The 17,979-nt window shown below is 35.7% G+C and overlaps 2 protein-coding genes across 4 annotated transcripts in view; one reads left to right on the top strand and one right to left on the bottom strand.

Annotated features, from left to right (window-relative positions):
- The window catches only part of kif1c (kinesin family member 1C), a 60,680-nt gene extending 45,716 nt beyond the window's left edge, over positions 1 to 14,964 (bottom strand). The window contains exons 1-2 of one of the 3 annotated variants that reach the window (XM_059549720.1): positions 14,830 to 14,895; positions 14,661 to 14,714 (exon numbers count right to left, since the gene is read on the bottom strand). The gene's annotated coding sequence lies outside the window, so the exon portion shown is untranslated. Of the gene's footprint in view, positions 1 to 14,656; positions 14,715 to 14,829 lie in introns of all 3 variants that reach the window. The other 2 variants (XM_059549719.1, XM_059549718.1) reach the window with 2 other exon arrangements.
- Positions 14,965 to 15,619: 655 nt separating this feature from the next.
- LOC132140267 (uncharacterized) lies at positions 15,620 to 17,533 on the top strand. The gene is made up of 6 exons (XM_059549074.1): positions 15,620 to 15,698; positions 15,820 to 15,918; positions 16,050 to 16,116; positions 16,459 to 16,622; positions 16,708 to 16,900; positions 16,991 to 17,533. The coding sequence occupies exons 1-6, from the start codon at positions 15,628 to 15,630 to the stop codon at positions 17,168 to 17,170; spliced, it is 774 nt and encodes a 257-aa protein (XP_059405057.1). The 5' UTR covers positions 15,620 to 15,627; the 3' UTR covers positions 17,171 to 17,533.
- The last annotated feature ends 446 nt before the right edge of the window (positions 17,534 to 17,979 follow it).

Below are 17,979 nucleotides of genomic sequence, written 5' to 3'. Positions count from 1 at the left end.
CTCACAAACACACGCAGAGAGAGTTAAATATTATTTCAGATATTTAAAAAAACATTTACATTTCACACACACACACACACATACATATATATATATATATATATATATATATATATTTATCAGTCTGGAGAGTAAACTAAAAAATGACTAACCAATGGCGATTCAATTGCCAAGGTGTCCGTAGAGGGATGGTGTCAGTGTTTTCCATCTCTAGAAGCCACTCTGACACTATAATGACAGTGGACTCTTCCCAGCTGCTCCAACAAGACAAGACAAAGAGCTCTCAGGATGTATTTTTTTGCAGATAGTTCCGGCAGTCAATTATCTGTGCCAATTATTAGGCAAAATGGATATATCAGTCAACCTCTTATGGGCTTTACTTTGTGCCCTGGTCACAGTCATGCTGGAACAGAAAACAGCCTTTCCCACACTGTTCCCACAAATTTAAAAGCATAGCATTGTCCACAACATCTTGTTTAGCTGAAGCAATAAGATTTTTCTCCACTGGATGTAGGAGGCCTAGCCTGACCCATGAAGAATATCCCATACCTCTATACCTCCTCCACCCTCCTCAACTCGTCCCTCCACAGAATAGGTTACTACTGCTCCAGCGTCCAGTGGTTGGGGTGCTTTCCTCCACTCCATCCAACGCTTGCCATTGTACTAGCTGATTCAAGGCTTGAATGCAGCTGCTCAGCTATGGAAACATATTTCATGAAGCTCCAGCCAAACAGTTTTTATGCTGATAGTTTGAAATCAGCAGAGAGTTGATGACTTTTACGCACGATAAATATTTGAACTTGATGCAAAATAAAAAGTGCATGATTCTTCATTTTATAAAGCGGTGACAATGGGTCTGAATGGTAGGGTTGTGCAATAAAATCGAATGTGATTTTCATGCGCATCACATCAGTAAAGACGCTCCTGTAATTAGTAGTACCGTATTTTCCGGACTATAAGTCGCACTTTTTTTTCATAGTTTGGCTGGTCCTGCGACTTATAGTCAGGTAAGACTTATCAAAATTAATTTGACATGAACCAAGAGAAATGAACCAAGAGAAAACATTACCGTCTACAGCCGTCTGTAGTCTACATTGAGCAGCACAGAGTGCCTTCTCACGGCTGTAGACGGTAATGTTTTCTCTTGGTTCTTGGTTCTAAATTAGTGTTGTCAAAAGATCCGGTACTTCGGTACCAAGTCGGTACTAAAAATTTTTAAATGTGACTGTACCAGGTTTCTTTAAGTACCAGTAGTACCGAGGTCCCATTCAAACCCGGTTCAGCGTTATGATTTCTGTGAAGCAGAAAACGAGGACGGAATCTCAAAATCCAGTCATGAAAATGAAACTTACATTTTAATATGGACAATCATGGAATTTGTCAAAGTTAGCATAAATTAATCAAATCAAATCTCCATATGGACCAGTATCTGTAAATGTTAAGCCGCAAAAGTTGTTTGAAATATGAATCCGTGTTCTGCGCGTCTCTGTGTGAATTAATAAATGGCAGAGACGTGCGGGTTTGTTTACTACATAAACTGAAACGCATGACGCTTGCATTAATTTCAGCATCTGACCTTCAGAGTTCTCTCTCCATCAAGCGATCTGAACTTTTCAGTTCATCTCAATAGACACACAGTGCACCTGTATTTGATGCTCTGTAAACTCTTTGTGAAGGCGCACGACTCACCGTCGCTTTACTGATAGCGCTGTTTCTCACACATGCAAAGAGAGAGAGAGCGAGAGCCTTACCACGCTGAATCGACACGCTATATGTAAACTATTCTTTGTTGTCTTCTCCTGTCAAAATAATGGAGTTCATTTAGAATTATTCATATTCATTTTCGACACAAGCAGAAGACATACCGGTTTCTCCGGTAGTGGGCGGAGCTAATGCGCAAATGGCAATTTCATTGGCTGGCGCTGATCTAGTACCGTCCCTGTTTTGATTTCAGCAAATCAGTTTGACCGAACGCAGACAACGTGATTAATATTCATAAACCCAGCAGCTCATCAATTCATAGTGCATTGTATATACATTAGTATGATAGTAGAATTAGTAGTAGTATTATCTTTTAATAATAATTATGATCTATTACTATTTTTCTTAAAGAAACCCTCAATGACCAAAAATATCTTAAGCATCACCACCAGTCTTAAGTTCAGTTAAAATGACAAATATGCATTCATTAGGCCTAAATGTTAATTTGTACATAAAGGCATTGTGCTAGAAATATTACTATTATTTAGTAAAATGTATGTGATATAGGGCTGCAACTAACGATTATTTTGATAATCGATTAATCTGTCGATTATTTTTACGATTAATCGGTTTATGTACTTATATTTTAGTTTTTCCCATTTTTTCCCCAAGTAAATTATTAATAAATGGTCTATCCTTCAGCATAGATTTTTAAGAGATTTTAACCATTTTGCACTGTCATATCCTAATCAAAAATATACCTGGAGTTGTTTTATTGTGTTAGTAATCCTTTGTCGAACTCTTCTGCAATCAGAACACTGACCCATACTCTAGCAAATTTCACAAGATTTCAAATAATGTTTTCACCATGGCAGTCCTTAGAGCTCTTAAAGTAGTTTAACATCCCGAACGAAGCTTATTAAGGAATCTTTCAGAACATATTTTCACGAAGAATAAGGATAAAACAGAATAAAATTGCAGTGCATTGTATTTTATTATTTACTGGGAAACAGCTTTATAGCTTTTGCTGTGAAATTGTAAACAATCCTTCGAATAAAGTGCCAGTGACATTAAACCTGAATGGAACTCACAATTTAAAGTAAAATCCATCAGAAGGTTGTCCAGAAAAAAAAATTGGACAGTCACACACAAAAAACCTGCTGTGTGAAAAAGAGCAGTGAATACTTAGAAAAAAAGTGCATTTCAAATATCTTTAAACATTTACCTCTCTCATTCAGTCATAATTAGGCTGCACGACTGAATTTTGAACTGGTAAACGACAAACTGATCACAGAACATGTTTGTAAAGCTTTAAATGTTAACTGTTAAAAAGCAATGTTATCAGCTTTTACGACTAAACATTTGCAAACAACATTGTACTGGAGAATCTGCACAAATAAAAGTCTTAGGGGCCGTTCACATATCGTGCCTAAAAACGCGTGGCGCTTTCTCCTTCTTTCCAAAGCGCTCGGGCAGAAGCGCCCCTGAGGCGTCTGCCTTTGATAAGCAACCATGACGTGCTCTCTCCTTGAAGACGCGGAAATTTCAGCAAAGGATAAATGGATTTGCAGCTCAAAAAATCACTTGCAGTAGCTCTGCTACTAAATTTATTTCAAAATGGAAATCCATATACAACTATGATCAGCTGTTCCTTTCATCTTGACTGAGCTTTTAACGTTGTTACGGGAAAGGATGAAGCTGATTGGTTAGTTCTTGTCACATGACCCGCGATGCGCTTGCAGCATTCTGAAAAGTTGAGATGTTTTTAACTCGATGCTGTGCGGTGTTGGAAATAACGAACTTGAGCGCGCAAAAGACGCGATATGTGAACGTCCCCTTAAACAGTTCAGTAGTGCAGAGTTTACAGGTTACTCTTCTTTTTTGAAGGCTCAAAGTAAAGTACTCCCAGCCTCCCACATCCCGCTAAATGCTGCAGAGACGCTGTTCGAGAAGCACGTGACATAAAACGAGGCCAGCTATTGGCTATTCGCTACTTCTCCGTCTGTACTGGCTGAGTAAAACCTCCGATGGCTCATTACTGCCACACTTTGGTCACCGCAGATTTGAAATATGCACGAAATGAGCCGCTTACGGCAAATAAAAGTTAGCAACGAATCGATGACTAAATTAGTTGACAACTATTTTAATAATCGATTTTTATCGATTAAATCGATTCGTTGTTTCAGCTCTAATGTGATACTGCTACTACTGTTGAAAAAATTTATAAAACTTTATTTTTTAAAGAAATAAAACACTATTTCTTTCATGTTTAAATTTTAATAGCAAATCCCCTTTATTTACCAAAAATAAAATGTGTTTAAATTTCATAAATTAAAAGAAATAAAATTTGGGTGAAACTTGTTTACTGTTTTTTCATAATTATATAACTTGTAGAAAAACTTTAAACACAATTGTAAATAAGTATAAAGAATGGCATTGGTTTTATTTTTAGTGCTAAAAAGTACTTTTTTTAAATTAGCATTAGGGGTGTAACGGTACGTGTATTCGTACTGGACCGTTTCGGTACAGGGCTTTCGGTACGGTGCATGTGTGTACCGAATGACCGAATGTAATATTTTGGTTCATTTTCGTGTTTCCAAACGAACATATTAAGTGGCGGAAGCCGCGCGGAACACGCGTGCAGGCTAGAAATAGAACCGACGCCTATTTTTCACGTGACACACAAGCATGTTGGAAGCGTTTCCAGGCAAAATAGAATAGGAAAATGTGTTTATATGTCATTTTGTACACAAATACATATTAATTCATGACACTTTGATGTTTAAAAGTCTACAGGTATATTCAGATATAAATGTAATTTAAAAAATAAATTAATTATCGATTTTCAAATATTGCACCTGTCAAACAGTCTATTTTGCCGTCAATACTTTTGACAGGTGCACTATGCCAGTGTGTCTCTGGCCTAAGGTTTTCAAAAGGCATCACGCGAGTCTGAACATCACTACAACTAGGAAAAAAAACGATTGTAATTCAAACGCGGCTCCCGTCGGCATTTAAACAGACCTTTACTCTTAATTCTGATCGGTCCAACACTATAACAAAATCTGAACAGGTCTAAAAACTGAAAATGTTGACGCAGCACTTTACACTTTGGAAAAGTTATATATATATATTTTAAATATGAGCAGGCCTATAAGCTGGGATTGGTAATGCTGCACTGTAATCATAGTTATTTATTTATATTTTTCATTATATTTTATTATATGATATTGGTTTGAGACAGAGTATATTATTTAGTGCAGAACTTTGCAGCAGTATTTTATTTCTTATTCTTTATTTAATATATATTTTATTAAAAAGTATTTAAAAAAAAAAAGTGTAAACAAATTGTTAAAAAAAGTTTATAGTAATAAACAACCTGCAGTTTAATGTTTGCATTTCTTTCCCTTACTGTACCGAAAATGAACCGAACCGTGACTTTAAAACCGAGGTACGTACCGAACCGTGATTTTTGCGTACCGTTACACCCCTAATTAGCATATTTTTGTGTTTTGCTTTGGTACCGAAATTGGTACCGAGAACCGTGGAATTTCACTGGTATCGGTACCGAATAGTGAAATTTTGGTACCGTGACAACACTATTCTAAATAAATGCGACTTATAGTCCAGTGCGACTTATATATGTTTTTTTTTCTCGCCATGACGTATTTTTGGACTGATGCGACTTATAGTCAGGTGCGACTTATAGTCCGAAAAATATGGTATATCTCCAGCACGTGTGTTCAGATCAGGGTTGCCAGGTTTTCACAACAAATCCTGGCCAGTTCTTTCTCAAAACGAGTCCAAAACTAGCCCAATCGCGTTTCCAGGAGGTTCCCCGATAAAAATTGCTTCCCGGGGTTAAAATATACGTTATTTGGCAGGATTGCCTTGGTAAAATTCGCATTTTAGGGGCTAAATATCACGTTATTGGTATTGTCGCTTCTACCCTACATGAAAAACAACCACAGACTTGGCAACACTGGTTGGCATTTACTACACATAGCTGTAATTCACTGATAATCTACACAAAATCGATTTTAAAATCACAGGTGATTCTTTGTCGATTTTGAAAGCGATTTTGTGTTAGTTGTCGGTAGACTACGGCTCTGTGTAGTAACTGCCGCTCCACCTGAAGCAGTTTTGACAAGTCTGCGGTTGTTTTTCATGTCCGCTGTTTGATGCAACCCCAATACCAATAACATGATATTTAGCTCCTAAAATGCTAATTTTGCCAAGGCAACCCTGCCAAAAAAAACATTTATTTTAACCCTGGGACGAATTTTTTAAAATCAGACCAAATTACAATAATATAACAAATTTTAATACTGTTAATATACTGTAATGTGCACCCTACAACATATTTTTACCAACACTTGTTCTCTGTTGGGTTAGTATAACTGCATATGCATGTTAGCCATTGTAAACACATTCCAGTGTATTTCAGGCATCAGCAGCTTGGTATGAAGGGACATTATGGGCTAGTCAGCAATGCACCCTGAGGTTTTTTTTGTGTATATGTGTGTGTATCTCCAGCTTTATGTACAAGTTTGAATACAAATTTGTTGATACTGTACTCTAGGTGAAAATATGTTTACACAAAACATAAAGAGTGGAGGAAAACACTACAGTAAAATTAGTATGTGAACCGTGTAGAGACTGAGATTTCTGGATATCGTTCTGAACACATATCCAGCACTCAAAGATTTGCATTACAATCAGGTTACAGGAACAGAGCTACACCCTTTAGCTCAGACAACACAAACACACACTCTGCCACTGTGACACAGCCTGCATTACATTCATAGTCTACATTACACACATATTACTGGCTTATGCAACCGAAGCAGGTGACTGGGCGTCTCTGTCAGCCAAGCCGTACATCTAAAGTTTCACACTCTTGACTCATACACTGAAATGAGATTACATACTGCAGATTGTGCCATACTTTTATTAGTCTGCTTATGTGTGCAGAAAAATATTAAGTATCCAGTGTAGGACCTACAGTCGTGGCCAAAAGTTTTGAGAATTACATAAATATTAGTTTTCAAAAAGTTTGCTGCTAAACTGCTTTTACATCTTTGTTTCAGTTGTTTCTGTGATGTACTGAAATATAATTACAAGCACTTCATATGTTTCAAAGGCTTTTATCGACAATTACATGACATTTATGCAAAGAGTCAGTATTTGCAGTGCTGGCCCTTCTTTCTCAGGACCTCTGCAATTCGACTGGGCATGCTCTCAATCAACTTCTGGGCCAAATCCTGACTGATAGCAACCCATTCTTTCATAATCACTTCTTGGAGTTTGTCAGAATTAGTGGGTTTTTGTTTGTCCACCCGCCTCTTGAGGATTGACCACAAGTTCTCAATGGGATTAAGGTCTGGGGAGTTTCCAGGCCATGGACCCAAAATTTCTACATTCTGGTCCCCGAGCCACTTAGTTATCACTTTTGCCTTATGGCACGGTGCTCCATCGTTCTGGAAAATGCATTGTTCTTCACCAAACTGTTGTTGGATTGTTGGAAGAAGTTGCTGTTGGAGGGTGTTTTGGTACCATTCTTTATTCATGGCTGTGTTTTTGGGCAGAATTGTGAGTGAGCCCACTCCCTTGGATGAGAAGCAACCCCACACATGAATGGTGTCAGGATGCTTTACTGTTGGCATGACACAGGACTGATGGTAGCGCTCACCTTTTCTTCTCCGGACAAGCCTTTTTCCAGATGCCCCAAACAATCGGAAAGGGGCTTCATCGGAGAATATGACTTTGCCCCAGTCCTCAGCAGTCCATTCACTATACTTTCTGCAGAAGATCAATCTGTCCCTGATGTTTTTTTTGGAGAGAAGTGGCTTCTTTGCTGCCCTTCTTGACACCAGGCCATCTTCCAAAAGTCTTTGCCTCACTGTGCGTGCAGATGCGCTCACACCTGCCTGCTGCCATTCCTGAGCAAGCTCTGCACTGGTGGCACTCCGATCCCGCAGCTGAATCCGCTTTAGGAGACGATCCTGGCGCTTGCTGGACTTTCTTGGATGCCCTGAAGCCTTCTTTACAAGAATTGAACCTCTTTCCTTGAAGTTCTTGATGATCCTATAAATTGTTGATTTAGGTGCAATCTTAGTAGTCACAATATCCTTGCCTGTGAAGCCATTTTTATGCAACGCAATGATGGCTGCACGCGTTTCTTTGCAGGTCACCATGGTTAACAATGGAAGAACAATGATTTCAAGCATCACCCTCCTTTTAACATGTCAAGTCTGCCATTCTAACCCAATCAGCCTGACATAATGATCTCCAGCCTTGTGCTCGTCAACATTCTCACCTGAGTTAACAAGACGATTACTGAAATGATCTCAGCAGATCCTTTAATGACAGCAATGAAATGTTGTGGAAAGGTTTTTTTGGGATTAAGTTAATTTTCATGGCAAAGAAGGACTATGCAATTCATCTGATCACTCTTCATAACATTCTGGAGTATATGCAAATTGCTATTATAAAAACTTAAGCAGCAACTTTTCCAATTTCCAATATTTATGTAATTCTCAAAACTTTTGGCCACGACTGTAGTATTATCAATATTGGTATCCCTCTCTCTAAACAAATATGTATTTGGATTAGTGTTGTCAAAAGACCCTGAACTTCGGTACCAAGTCGGTACTAAACAAATGTAAATGTGACGGTACCAGGTTTCTTTAAGTACCGGTAGTACCGAGGTCCCGTTCAAACCCGGTTCAGCGCTATGATTTCTGCGAAGCAGAAAACAAGGACGGAATCTCAAAATCCAGTCATGAAAATGAAACTTACATTTTAATATGGACAGTCGTGGAATTTGTCAAAGTTAGCATAAATTAATCAAATCAAATCTCCATATGGACCAGTATCTGTAAATGTTAAGCCGCAAAAGTTGTTTGAAATATGAATCCATGTTCTGCGCGTCTCTGTGTGAATTAATGAATGGCAGAGACGTGCGGGTTTGTTTACTACACAGACTGAAGCGCATGACGCTTGCATTAATTTCAGCATCTGAGCTTCAGAGTTCTCTCTCCATCAAGCGATCTGAACTTTTCAGTTCATCTCAATGGACGCACAGCGCACCTGTATTTGATGCTCTGTAAACTCTTTGTGAAGGCGCACGACTCACCGTCGCTTTACTGATAGCGCTGTTTCTCACACATGCAAAGAGAGAGAGAGCGAGAGTCTTACCACGCTGAATCGACACGCTATATGTAAACTATTCTTTGTTGTCTTCTGTCAAAATAATGGAGTTCATTTAGAATTATTCATATTCATTTTCGAACAAGCAGAAGACAAACCGGTTTCTCCGGTAGTGGGCGGGGCTAATGCGCAAATGGCAATTTCATTGGCTGGCGCTGATCTCTTACTGTCCCCGTTTTGATTTCAGCAAATCATTTTGACCGAACGCAGACAACGTGATTAATATTCATAAACCCAGCAGCTCATAAATTCATAGTGCATTGTATATACATTAGTATGATAGTAGAATTAGTAGTAGTATTATCTTTTAATATTAATATGATCTATTACTATTTTTTTTACAGAAACCCTCAATGACCAAAAATATCTTAAGCATCACCACCAGTCTTAAGTTCAGTTAAAATGACAAATATGCATTCATTAGGCCTAAAAGTTCATTTTTACATAAAGGCATTGTGCTAGAAATATTACTATTATTTAGTAAAATGTATGTGATACTGCTACTGTTGAAAAAATTTATAAAACTTTATTTTTTAAAGAAATAAATCACAATATTTCTTCCATGTTTTAATTTTAATAGCAAATCCCCTTTATTTACCAAAAATAAAATCATAAATTCATAAATTAAAAGACAAATTAAATTTGGGTGAAACTTGTTTACTGTTTTTCATAATTATATAACTTGTAGAAAAACTTTAAACACAATTGTAAATAAGTATAAAGAATGGCATTGGTTTTACTTTAGTGCTAAAAAGTTATTTTTAATTAGCATATTTTTGTGTTTTGGTTTGGTACCGAAATTGGTACCGAGAACCGTGGATTTTCACTGGTATCGGTACCGAATACTGAAATTTTGGTACAGTGACAACACTAATTTGGACTAATGACATATCAATTTCAGGGCTTGAAAATGAAAAAAACAACAACAATCAGTTCACTCTGAGCAGAATCGATATTTTAACGTTTCTGTTCCTGCGTTCCTCTGTATTATTATCGTTCTGAAACCGGTTTGCCTAGAAAAACATTCCGGTTTATAACGTTATTTTTGAAACTCTTTCTTTGCCTTTAATAATAATAATAATAATAATAATAATAATAATAATAATAACAATAATAATAATGATAATAAAAAACAAAACAAAAACAGGAAGAGCTCTTAGTTTTAAAAGACATTAAAGTATTTTTTTTAAGATATTTAAAAATGTTTGCTGCATTGTTAAAAAAAATGCTACTCATAAAATTGCGTTTTGAGAGGGAAAAAAAGTGTCACATATAGGCTCATGTCGCACTTTATTATTAGGCTACATTCAGAAATAATGTGCTAAAATGCCGGTAAAGTAAAATGTTTACAAACATGATAAACACCAGAAGTTGTTTTCATTCAAAATCTAGTTCAAAACTAAATGCCAAGTTCTTACTTAAACTAATTCATTCTAATTAGGTTCTAATAACCTAACTTAATTCATGTTGAATTAATTCTTAATGTTTTTGTCATTTTCATCAAAGAGGCCCATTGACTTTGTTTGACTTTATTGCATCACATTATTTTAATTCTGGGGACTAAGGTTTTTAAAATACTACCAAGCAGTTTTGTTAAATTTAAGACATAACAGATTATGACAAACTATTTTAAACTTTCATTTCTTTAATGAGGCTTTTTCCCAATTATGATATAAAGGGAGTTGTATGAACCTGACATTTTTACTTCATTTTTAATAAAATAACTTACATGCTGTAAATTACATAGTTTTCATGAGACAAAGCAAGCATTATTTGTTTGGTCATATGATTTCAACATGCCTGCCCCCATGATAAGTGACCTGTTCTAATATTGTCAGTAAAGTATTTTGTAATGAAAGCAGCATTAATGTGACCCTTGACCAAAAAAACAGTTAGTAGAACGGGTATATCTGTAGCAATATCCAACAATACATTATCTGGGTCAAAATTATCAATTTTACTTTCATGCCAAAAATCATAAGATTATTAAGTGAAGAACATGTTCCATGAAGATATATTTTGTAAATATCCTACTGTGAATATATAAAAACATTTTGCTTAGTAATATGCATTGCTAAGGACTTAATTTGGTCAAATTTAAAGGCGATGTTCTCAATATTTAGAATTTCTTTTTTTCTTTTTTTTTCAGATTCCAGATTTTCCAATAGTTGTATATCAGCCAATTTTTTTTCCTATCTTAACAAACCATACATCAATGGTAAGCTTATTTATCTATAGCTTTCAGATGATGTATAAATCTCAATTTCACAAAATTTACCCTAATGAGTATTTTTGTGGTCCAGGGTCACAAATGGCCCTGACTGGTGAATGAAGATTGTTGCTTTCAAAAATGATTGTGAAAAGTGACTCTTTACTTTACACTCCTGTAAAAATAAATGGATTCCTGCTTCCAGGCCTACAGACTCTTTCATGCCCTTTTGCACACTTTCTCTTTCCCCTCTAACACTGTAATGTTTGGAACTTTAATGTTGGTCACATTTTAGCAATAAGGAGTGGAATCTAGAGCACAATGCACAGCTGCTCACACAAACAGCCGCTCAGAACTCGATACTGACAAAAAAATGCTGATCTAAGACCAAGTCTTCCTCAGTCAATTCTGAACTTTGTTTTTTTTCCATTTAAAGGGGTCGTTCATCCAATCATGAAACATCTACTCACCCTTTTCTCACTCAAAACACATGCTGCAAGAAAGAACGTGAATGGAGACTATACAGCTATTCCTGAAGTCCTTGTGCAAGAAACAGAATTTGCTTAAAGTCTTTGCCTTTTGCAGATCTCAAATTTACTTTTTCAGATGTATTCAAATGTACTTCATGAAGACACACTGCACAATGTGTTCCCTCAATTATCCTGAACAGCTCTTGTTTTCATGTCACCTGACCTTTTGTGACACAGCTAATTTGAATATGGAAGTTTGAATGAGGTTTAACAGATACAGCAAAGAGAAAGATTTTCAGAGAATAGGCTACTGATTTTGTCTGCCCCTCACACTTCAGGTATTTAGCACTAAAGTCATATCTCCCTTTGTCAAACTGGCATAATGATATGAGAGTGAGTAAATTATGTATTTGTTAGGGTAAGATGAATCTAATGTTTTGAGGAGTATGTGTGGCAGTCAGCACAGGTGCGGATACTACACCTCGTAATCACAGATTCTTGGAATTTATAACTCAAATAAGAATTTTCATGGATATTGTCATCTGAACAATAAGTAACAAGTCTGCCACTTTTGTTCTGACCAACTGTGGAAAATAAGCATTAGGCCTAAAATAAACCATGCTACCAATGGTTATTAAGTCTAAAGATCGGTTAGCTGTAATCAGATGCACGTTAAAAACCGGAATATAATATAATTTCAGTCACATGTGTTTCATTAACACAGTCCTTTCTGGATTAGAATCCACCATCAAAATGATACATTTAATTATTCCAGCTATTGTCAGAAAAGGCTATAACCAATCGACCAACTGCAGCACCCTTGCATGCAAACAAACAGGGACAACTGCTTTATATTTGGAAACATGACGTCATGACACAGCTGCATGCTCGAATATGCCACAAATTTCTTTTGCACCAAAATTAAAGCTTGATGTTTTAACATTTGAAAATGAAGAAATTAAGAAAGTTATAAATATTACTATTGTGATTTGTACTGTAAAATAAAAAATATTCTTAAATGCTCAATTTTCTTAAATGCTATTTTTTTTCACAGCGGAATACTACAATCATAATATTTCTTATCTTGCTAAATAGTTTAATTTCTTAGTAATAATAAATCAATATTTATTATTATTATTATTATTATATGAATCATATTTAAATAATCACAACATTTAGCCAAACTGCGCTTACTACAAACAAGCACAGCAAACAAAAATCATAAAATCTGAAAAAATTAAAATTTAAATCATCTTTACATTTTAAAGACATGCGCCTCTAAGTTTGCTCCTTTCCTCTGAACCATGTGCATAAGGACTAAACTATGCCACGTTCCAGACTGAACAACTCATAATTAACTTTTGGACAGATTCTGTTTGAACATGAGCCTTGTGAGACAAAGAATAAAACAGAGAGAGATTGACAGCTAAAATGAGAAAGACAGAGACAGCATACCTTTCGGAGCCTGAGGAATGTTGGTCTGTCATTAAGTGTGTGTGTGTGTGTCGTGTCCTGTGATAAAGTCCCTAAAGACAAGCAGTTGTAGCGCAGAATAGGCATGCAAACGCAGTTTTCAATTAAAGTGCCAGAGTTCAAATAGATCATCTAACAAGTCAGACATAAGATGTTACTCACAGATAATAAAAAAGAGAGAGAAATACATAAAACAAATATATTCAAGGTTAAATAAAGTGTATCAATACACCTGAACCGGAACTGAGATAAGGAAATATTATTTCCCTCTTGTAACCTCAGCGATGTCATAGCCACAGTCATGAAAACAATCCTTTCTTGCAGAAAGTACTGTGTTGGTATGTAACATGCTACAAAGATGGTATACCAGGTTTCTGAATACTATAATTATTTACATGGCACTTCAAGGAATAGCATGTACCAAAAAGCATAGCATAATATGGTGAAAGTCCAAAAACAATGGCATTACTATGATAACATGTCCAAAACACAAAGGGAATACCATTTTCTGTATGCTGTCAAATCAATCAAACAGTGCTGGGAGGCAAAAGCATGAATCAAACTAACTCATGTTCTCCAGACAATTGAAGCAGGTTTATTTCTGCATTCAGGAAGCCATATCATCTGACTTAATACTTCAGAGACATTTATCTTATATGGCTCCAATATAATGTCAAACACAAACTAGAATTTTATAGAAACAGCTCATAATTCAACTATTATGACCCCTAAAATGATTAAACGTCCAAGTAGGATATTAAAATGAATCAAAAGCTTGAGTAGGAAGAGAAATCCTGTAGGAACTTAATCTTAATCTAAAATGAGTCATATACACATTCCTTTACACATTTTTGACTAAGTGAAACTGGCTTAAAACGGAGCTGTGTTCCCAACTACTTAAAATGGCCATGAACAGTGACAAAAAGTTTCTACAGGTTTCTGTTAGGTAACAACAGAATGAATTCAAATCAACTGTCAAAATATCTTAAAGGGATGCTGATTGTCGGACATAAGATAATTAAGAGCTCATTTCTATATCTTACTGGATTAAAAAAAAAACTGGTCACACTTACATTTTGAATAACAAACAAAAAGAAAAAAAAAGGATTATCAGTGTACTAGTAGGATCCTATTTAATTCTTAGAAGTCCCATTACGATTTGATCGACTTTAGGATAATAATTTAATTGGCATTCCTTTAAGATGTTTTGATAACTAACGTGATGTTCTTATACATAGATCCTGAATGTTTAAGTTACGTGGGGTTGAAGTAGAGGGATTTCTTCCACTTACGCGTTCTGCATAACGTTAGTTGGTTTTCAGTCACCAATTCGTAAAATTAAATTCATTAGAAAACTGGTTTATTTTAAATCCGCTTCCTGTGTTCTTTTCCCTGATGAAACAGCGGCTCGTGTTTCCCCACCTGCTGGATCACACGACGACCAACAGCAGGAAAAGTTGGGTGGACGTTTTTCCGTTCACTGGAATTCGCACGCACAAAACCCAAATTCAACAAACGCGTACAAAACGAGCAGAAAGTTAATTCTTCCTTTTTCTTCCCTATGCTGAAAAGTTGTTTGTCGAACACTCACATACATAAACGTGATCCGCATGCGTCCATTTAATTTGTGGCCATCCCAAATCACCGCACTTTAAACAGAAAAAGCTTCAAAATCAGGAGATGCGTTCTCGTCAAACAATACTAACACTATTGTGAATGATAACAAAGGTATTTTACACTCCTCAGAACACTGACAGATCTTACCGAATGAAGACGGGCGAATTAAAAAGTCGCCGGTTACGTTATGTGAAAGTTTTGAGCCCTGCCGTCACTCTTCCCAAAGACCAGAGCATGACGTGAGCAGACTTTACAGAGCAGTTAAAAGTCCTGTTCATCCGCTACAGCTTTCTTTCTTTCTTTCTTACTAAATAAATAAATATATTGCTCATGATGAATTTATTCATAAAGTAAAACAGATTAGTTAAAAAGATAATTTCATTGTTTTTCGTAATTTGGGTGAAAAGGCTTCACGTACGAAAAATGTATTTTGAATTTTTACTGATTTTCAGTGTATTTAATAATAATAATAATAATAATAGCAAAATAACAACAACAACAAACACCGAATTATATATATATATATATATATATATATATATATATATATATATATATATATAGACACGTACTATATTTAATATTATATATATATATATATATATATATATATATATATATATATATATATATATATATATATATATATATATATATATATATAGACCATCGAGTGCTGTTTCTACACTTTCACGCGCTGTCATGCCAGTGGCGCGAAAACTTCTAAAAAATCTAACAAACTGTTAAGCGCTTTTAAAGATACATTCTGTTACTGTACATTTATAAGTAGGTTAACATTTTCAAACCATTCTATGTCTAAATATACTCTGTATTATGTTAATATGTTAGCTAACCTATTTTAGTCTTAAAATATTGCAAATATATAACAAACAAGTAACGTTAAATATGTTAAACTAGCTTAGCTAACGTATATGGCTAAAAGAAATGTGGACCACAAACTATCTGTCATCACAAACTGAAACGGATGATTTTGACCTGTTTCCGCCTTTCGCAAAGTAAGAGTTTCTGTCAGTAAGTTCAAAATTAAAGCATGTTTTCTATTTTCGTATGTTTCGCAATGGTCTAACATTACTACTGTCATTTATGGGTATAGTAATGTTGTTGTGCCATCTACAGGCGATCAAAGGAAGTGACTCGTTCCCATGAGGAGAACGTGTTACCTGTGCAGCCTCAATATGACGAGACTTCCTGGAAGACAGCTGTGCCAATATCATGGTAAATTAATTATTTTATTACCATGTCCTCGTGCAAATGGCTTTGAAAATACTTTAGGACACTGTGAAGCTGACTGTTTGTGTTTTTTTTTTTTTGGGGGGGGGGGGGGGGTGGGGGGGGGGGGTTTGCAGTGAGGACTTGTTCACATATGAACCCTTTCTTGCTTCAGCCCTGTACTCCAGTTCACCTTTTGGGATGGTGAGTAACTAAATGTTTTTTTATTTTTTTATTTATGATTAATTTACTTAATTACATATGGCATACATTCAGAAGTCTAGAATTGCACACACAGGCCTGCCATTAATCAGGTGACCACACAATTTGACCTTTGACAATTGGATTTACAGAAATAATTTCACATTTAAAAGAGTGTTTTCTCAACATCGCAACATTGAATCTCTAATTATCTTATAGTTCAAACACATTCATTTATATTATGTTACTAACTTACTAACTAGTGTCTTATATTACTCTACAGTTGTATTTCCATCCCTTTGTTATGGTACTGTTACATCAGTCAATGTCAACTAATTCTTTCAGGTGAGCAGACATAAAAAAGTGAGCACGAGCCTGACTCATGAGAATCTGCCACATCCTTCACAGCTGATGTGTAGAATGAGAAGATACCACAGACGACAGAAACACACTCCAAGTGTTCTGCAACATATAGGAGAACTCAGGATGAAACAGCGTCATATAAATGAGTGAGAGAGAGAAGGATTGTGGGAGGAAAGGCATGTTACGAATGAAAAAATATGTATCAAATGAGTCTATTTTGCAATATTGCAGGCTGAAGGGGGACAAATGGTGGGGTGCCACAGCTGTGCCCAGGCTGGAGGACAGCAGCGGCTCACTACCTGAGGGTGGAGATGAGCAGCTTATCGGACCTGCAGCTGGTGTTAGCTTCAGTGCTATGCTAATGGACAATCCTGATGTGACCATGACAATGCCTTATGAAGCTGCTTCCTCACCGACTCTTATGGTAGCATTTAATTGAAGAAAAGGAAGACATATTTTGGTTTAATCTGAAATTATATACTGTATTTTGTGATTTTTTTTTCTTCTTCTACAGTTCTCAGAATATGAGCAGTTTCATGACCTTGCTCCAGGAGGGAACCCCATGATGGCGTTTGTTTCAGGAACAGCCCATAGATCGCTCTTGATGGCTGATAATGTGTGTGCCACAGTCAATTCTGGGACATCTGATAGGATCCTTGGGAACAATGATGATACGATGTCACTTTTTTACTAGTTTCCGCAGTTTGAGCCATGTGTTGGCCTATGATTCTACTTTTTTTTTCTCTCAATATCTACTGTTCTGTTAAGTCTTAATGCAGTTTTATATATAATTGTAATTGCTTTTCATGGTTGCAAATGTTTTAATGTTCAGTCTAGTGTTTAGCGTTAATGTTAGACAACTGGTATAACATTTCAAGTGTGTGATGCTTGTCTTATCAATCTTTAAAAAGAAAAGACTCTCAGGACCAGACCAAAGTTCAGTTCTGCTTATAGTCATTTGCAAATTAAATGTATATTAATGGAAATACATATTTACTGTATAAGCATTCATTATTAGCTGTATTGAATTTGAATATGCTTGATCAAACAGGTTAAAAAGAAAGTTAGTAAATAAAATCAAATTGGACCCTTTTGTTGTTGTTGTTGCTGTTTGTTCTTCTAGGCTACCATTTTACAAATTTGTTTGTACTTATAGCATTACTAACCCTTACCATGGTAATGGTGCATAAATCATGCAGTACAGTTGTGTTTACCTGTTTTGAAGTATATATTACATCAATAGAAACATTTGGTTTCACTTTTTATTTTACAGTAAGTGCATTATGTGTACTTTCAGTATGCTTACCTAAAAAAATGTAGGCTACTGGGTGATAACTACATGGGTTAGTTTAGGTTTAGGGGTTATTTATTTTAATTATTGTAATAAATACGTACATGCGGAAGAGGACTGTAGTGCTCAAATTTTTTTTTTCAACATGTGGATAAATTAAGGATTTACAAACTCCCTATAGTAAAGCTAATTTAATTTCATTATTTCTTCAG

Source organism: Carassius carassius, chromosome 5 (assembly GCF_963082965.1).
Source record: "Carassius carassius chromosome 5, fCarCar2.1, whole genome shotgun sequence".
NCBI classification, from domain to species: Eukaryota; Metazoa; Chordata; class Actinopteri; order Cypriniformes; family Cyprinidae; genus Carassius; species Carassius carassius.
Note: the sequence above shows the minus strand (reverse complement) of the source record. Positions and strands in the feature narration are given on the sequence as shown.

Excerpts from the sequence above, each read along its gene's own strand:
- LOC132140267 (XM_059549074.1), top strand. The coding sequence starts at position 15,628 with ATGTGGACCACAAACTATCTGTCATCACAAACTGAAACGGATGATTTT. Across the intron at positions 15,699-15,819 it reads CTGTTTCCGCCTTTCGCAAA|GCGATCAAAGGAAGTGACTC; the intron begins GTAAGAGTTTCT and ends TGCCATCTACAG. Across the intron at positions 16,623-16,707 it reads AAACAGCGTCATATAAATGA|GCTGAAGGGGGACAAATGGT; the intron begins GTGAGAGAGAGA and ends GCAATATTGCAG.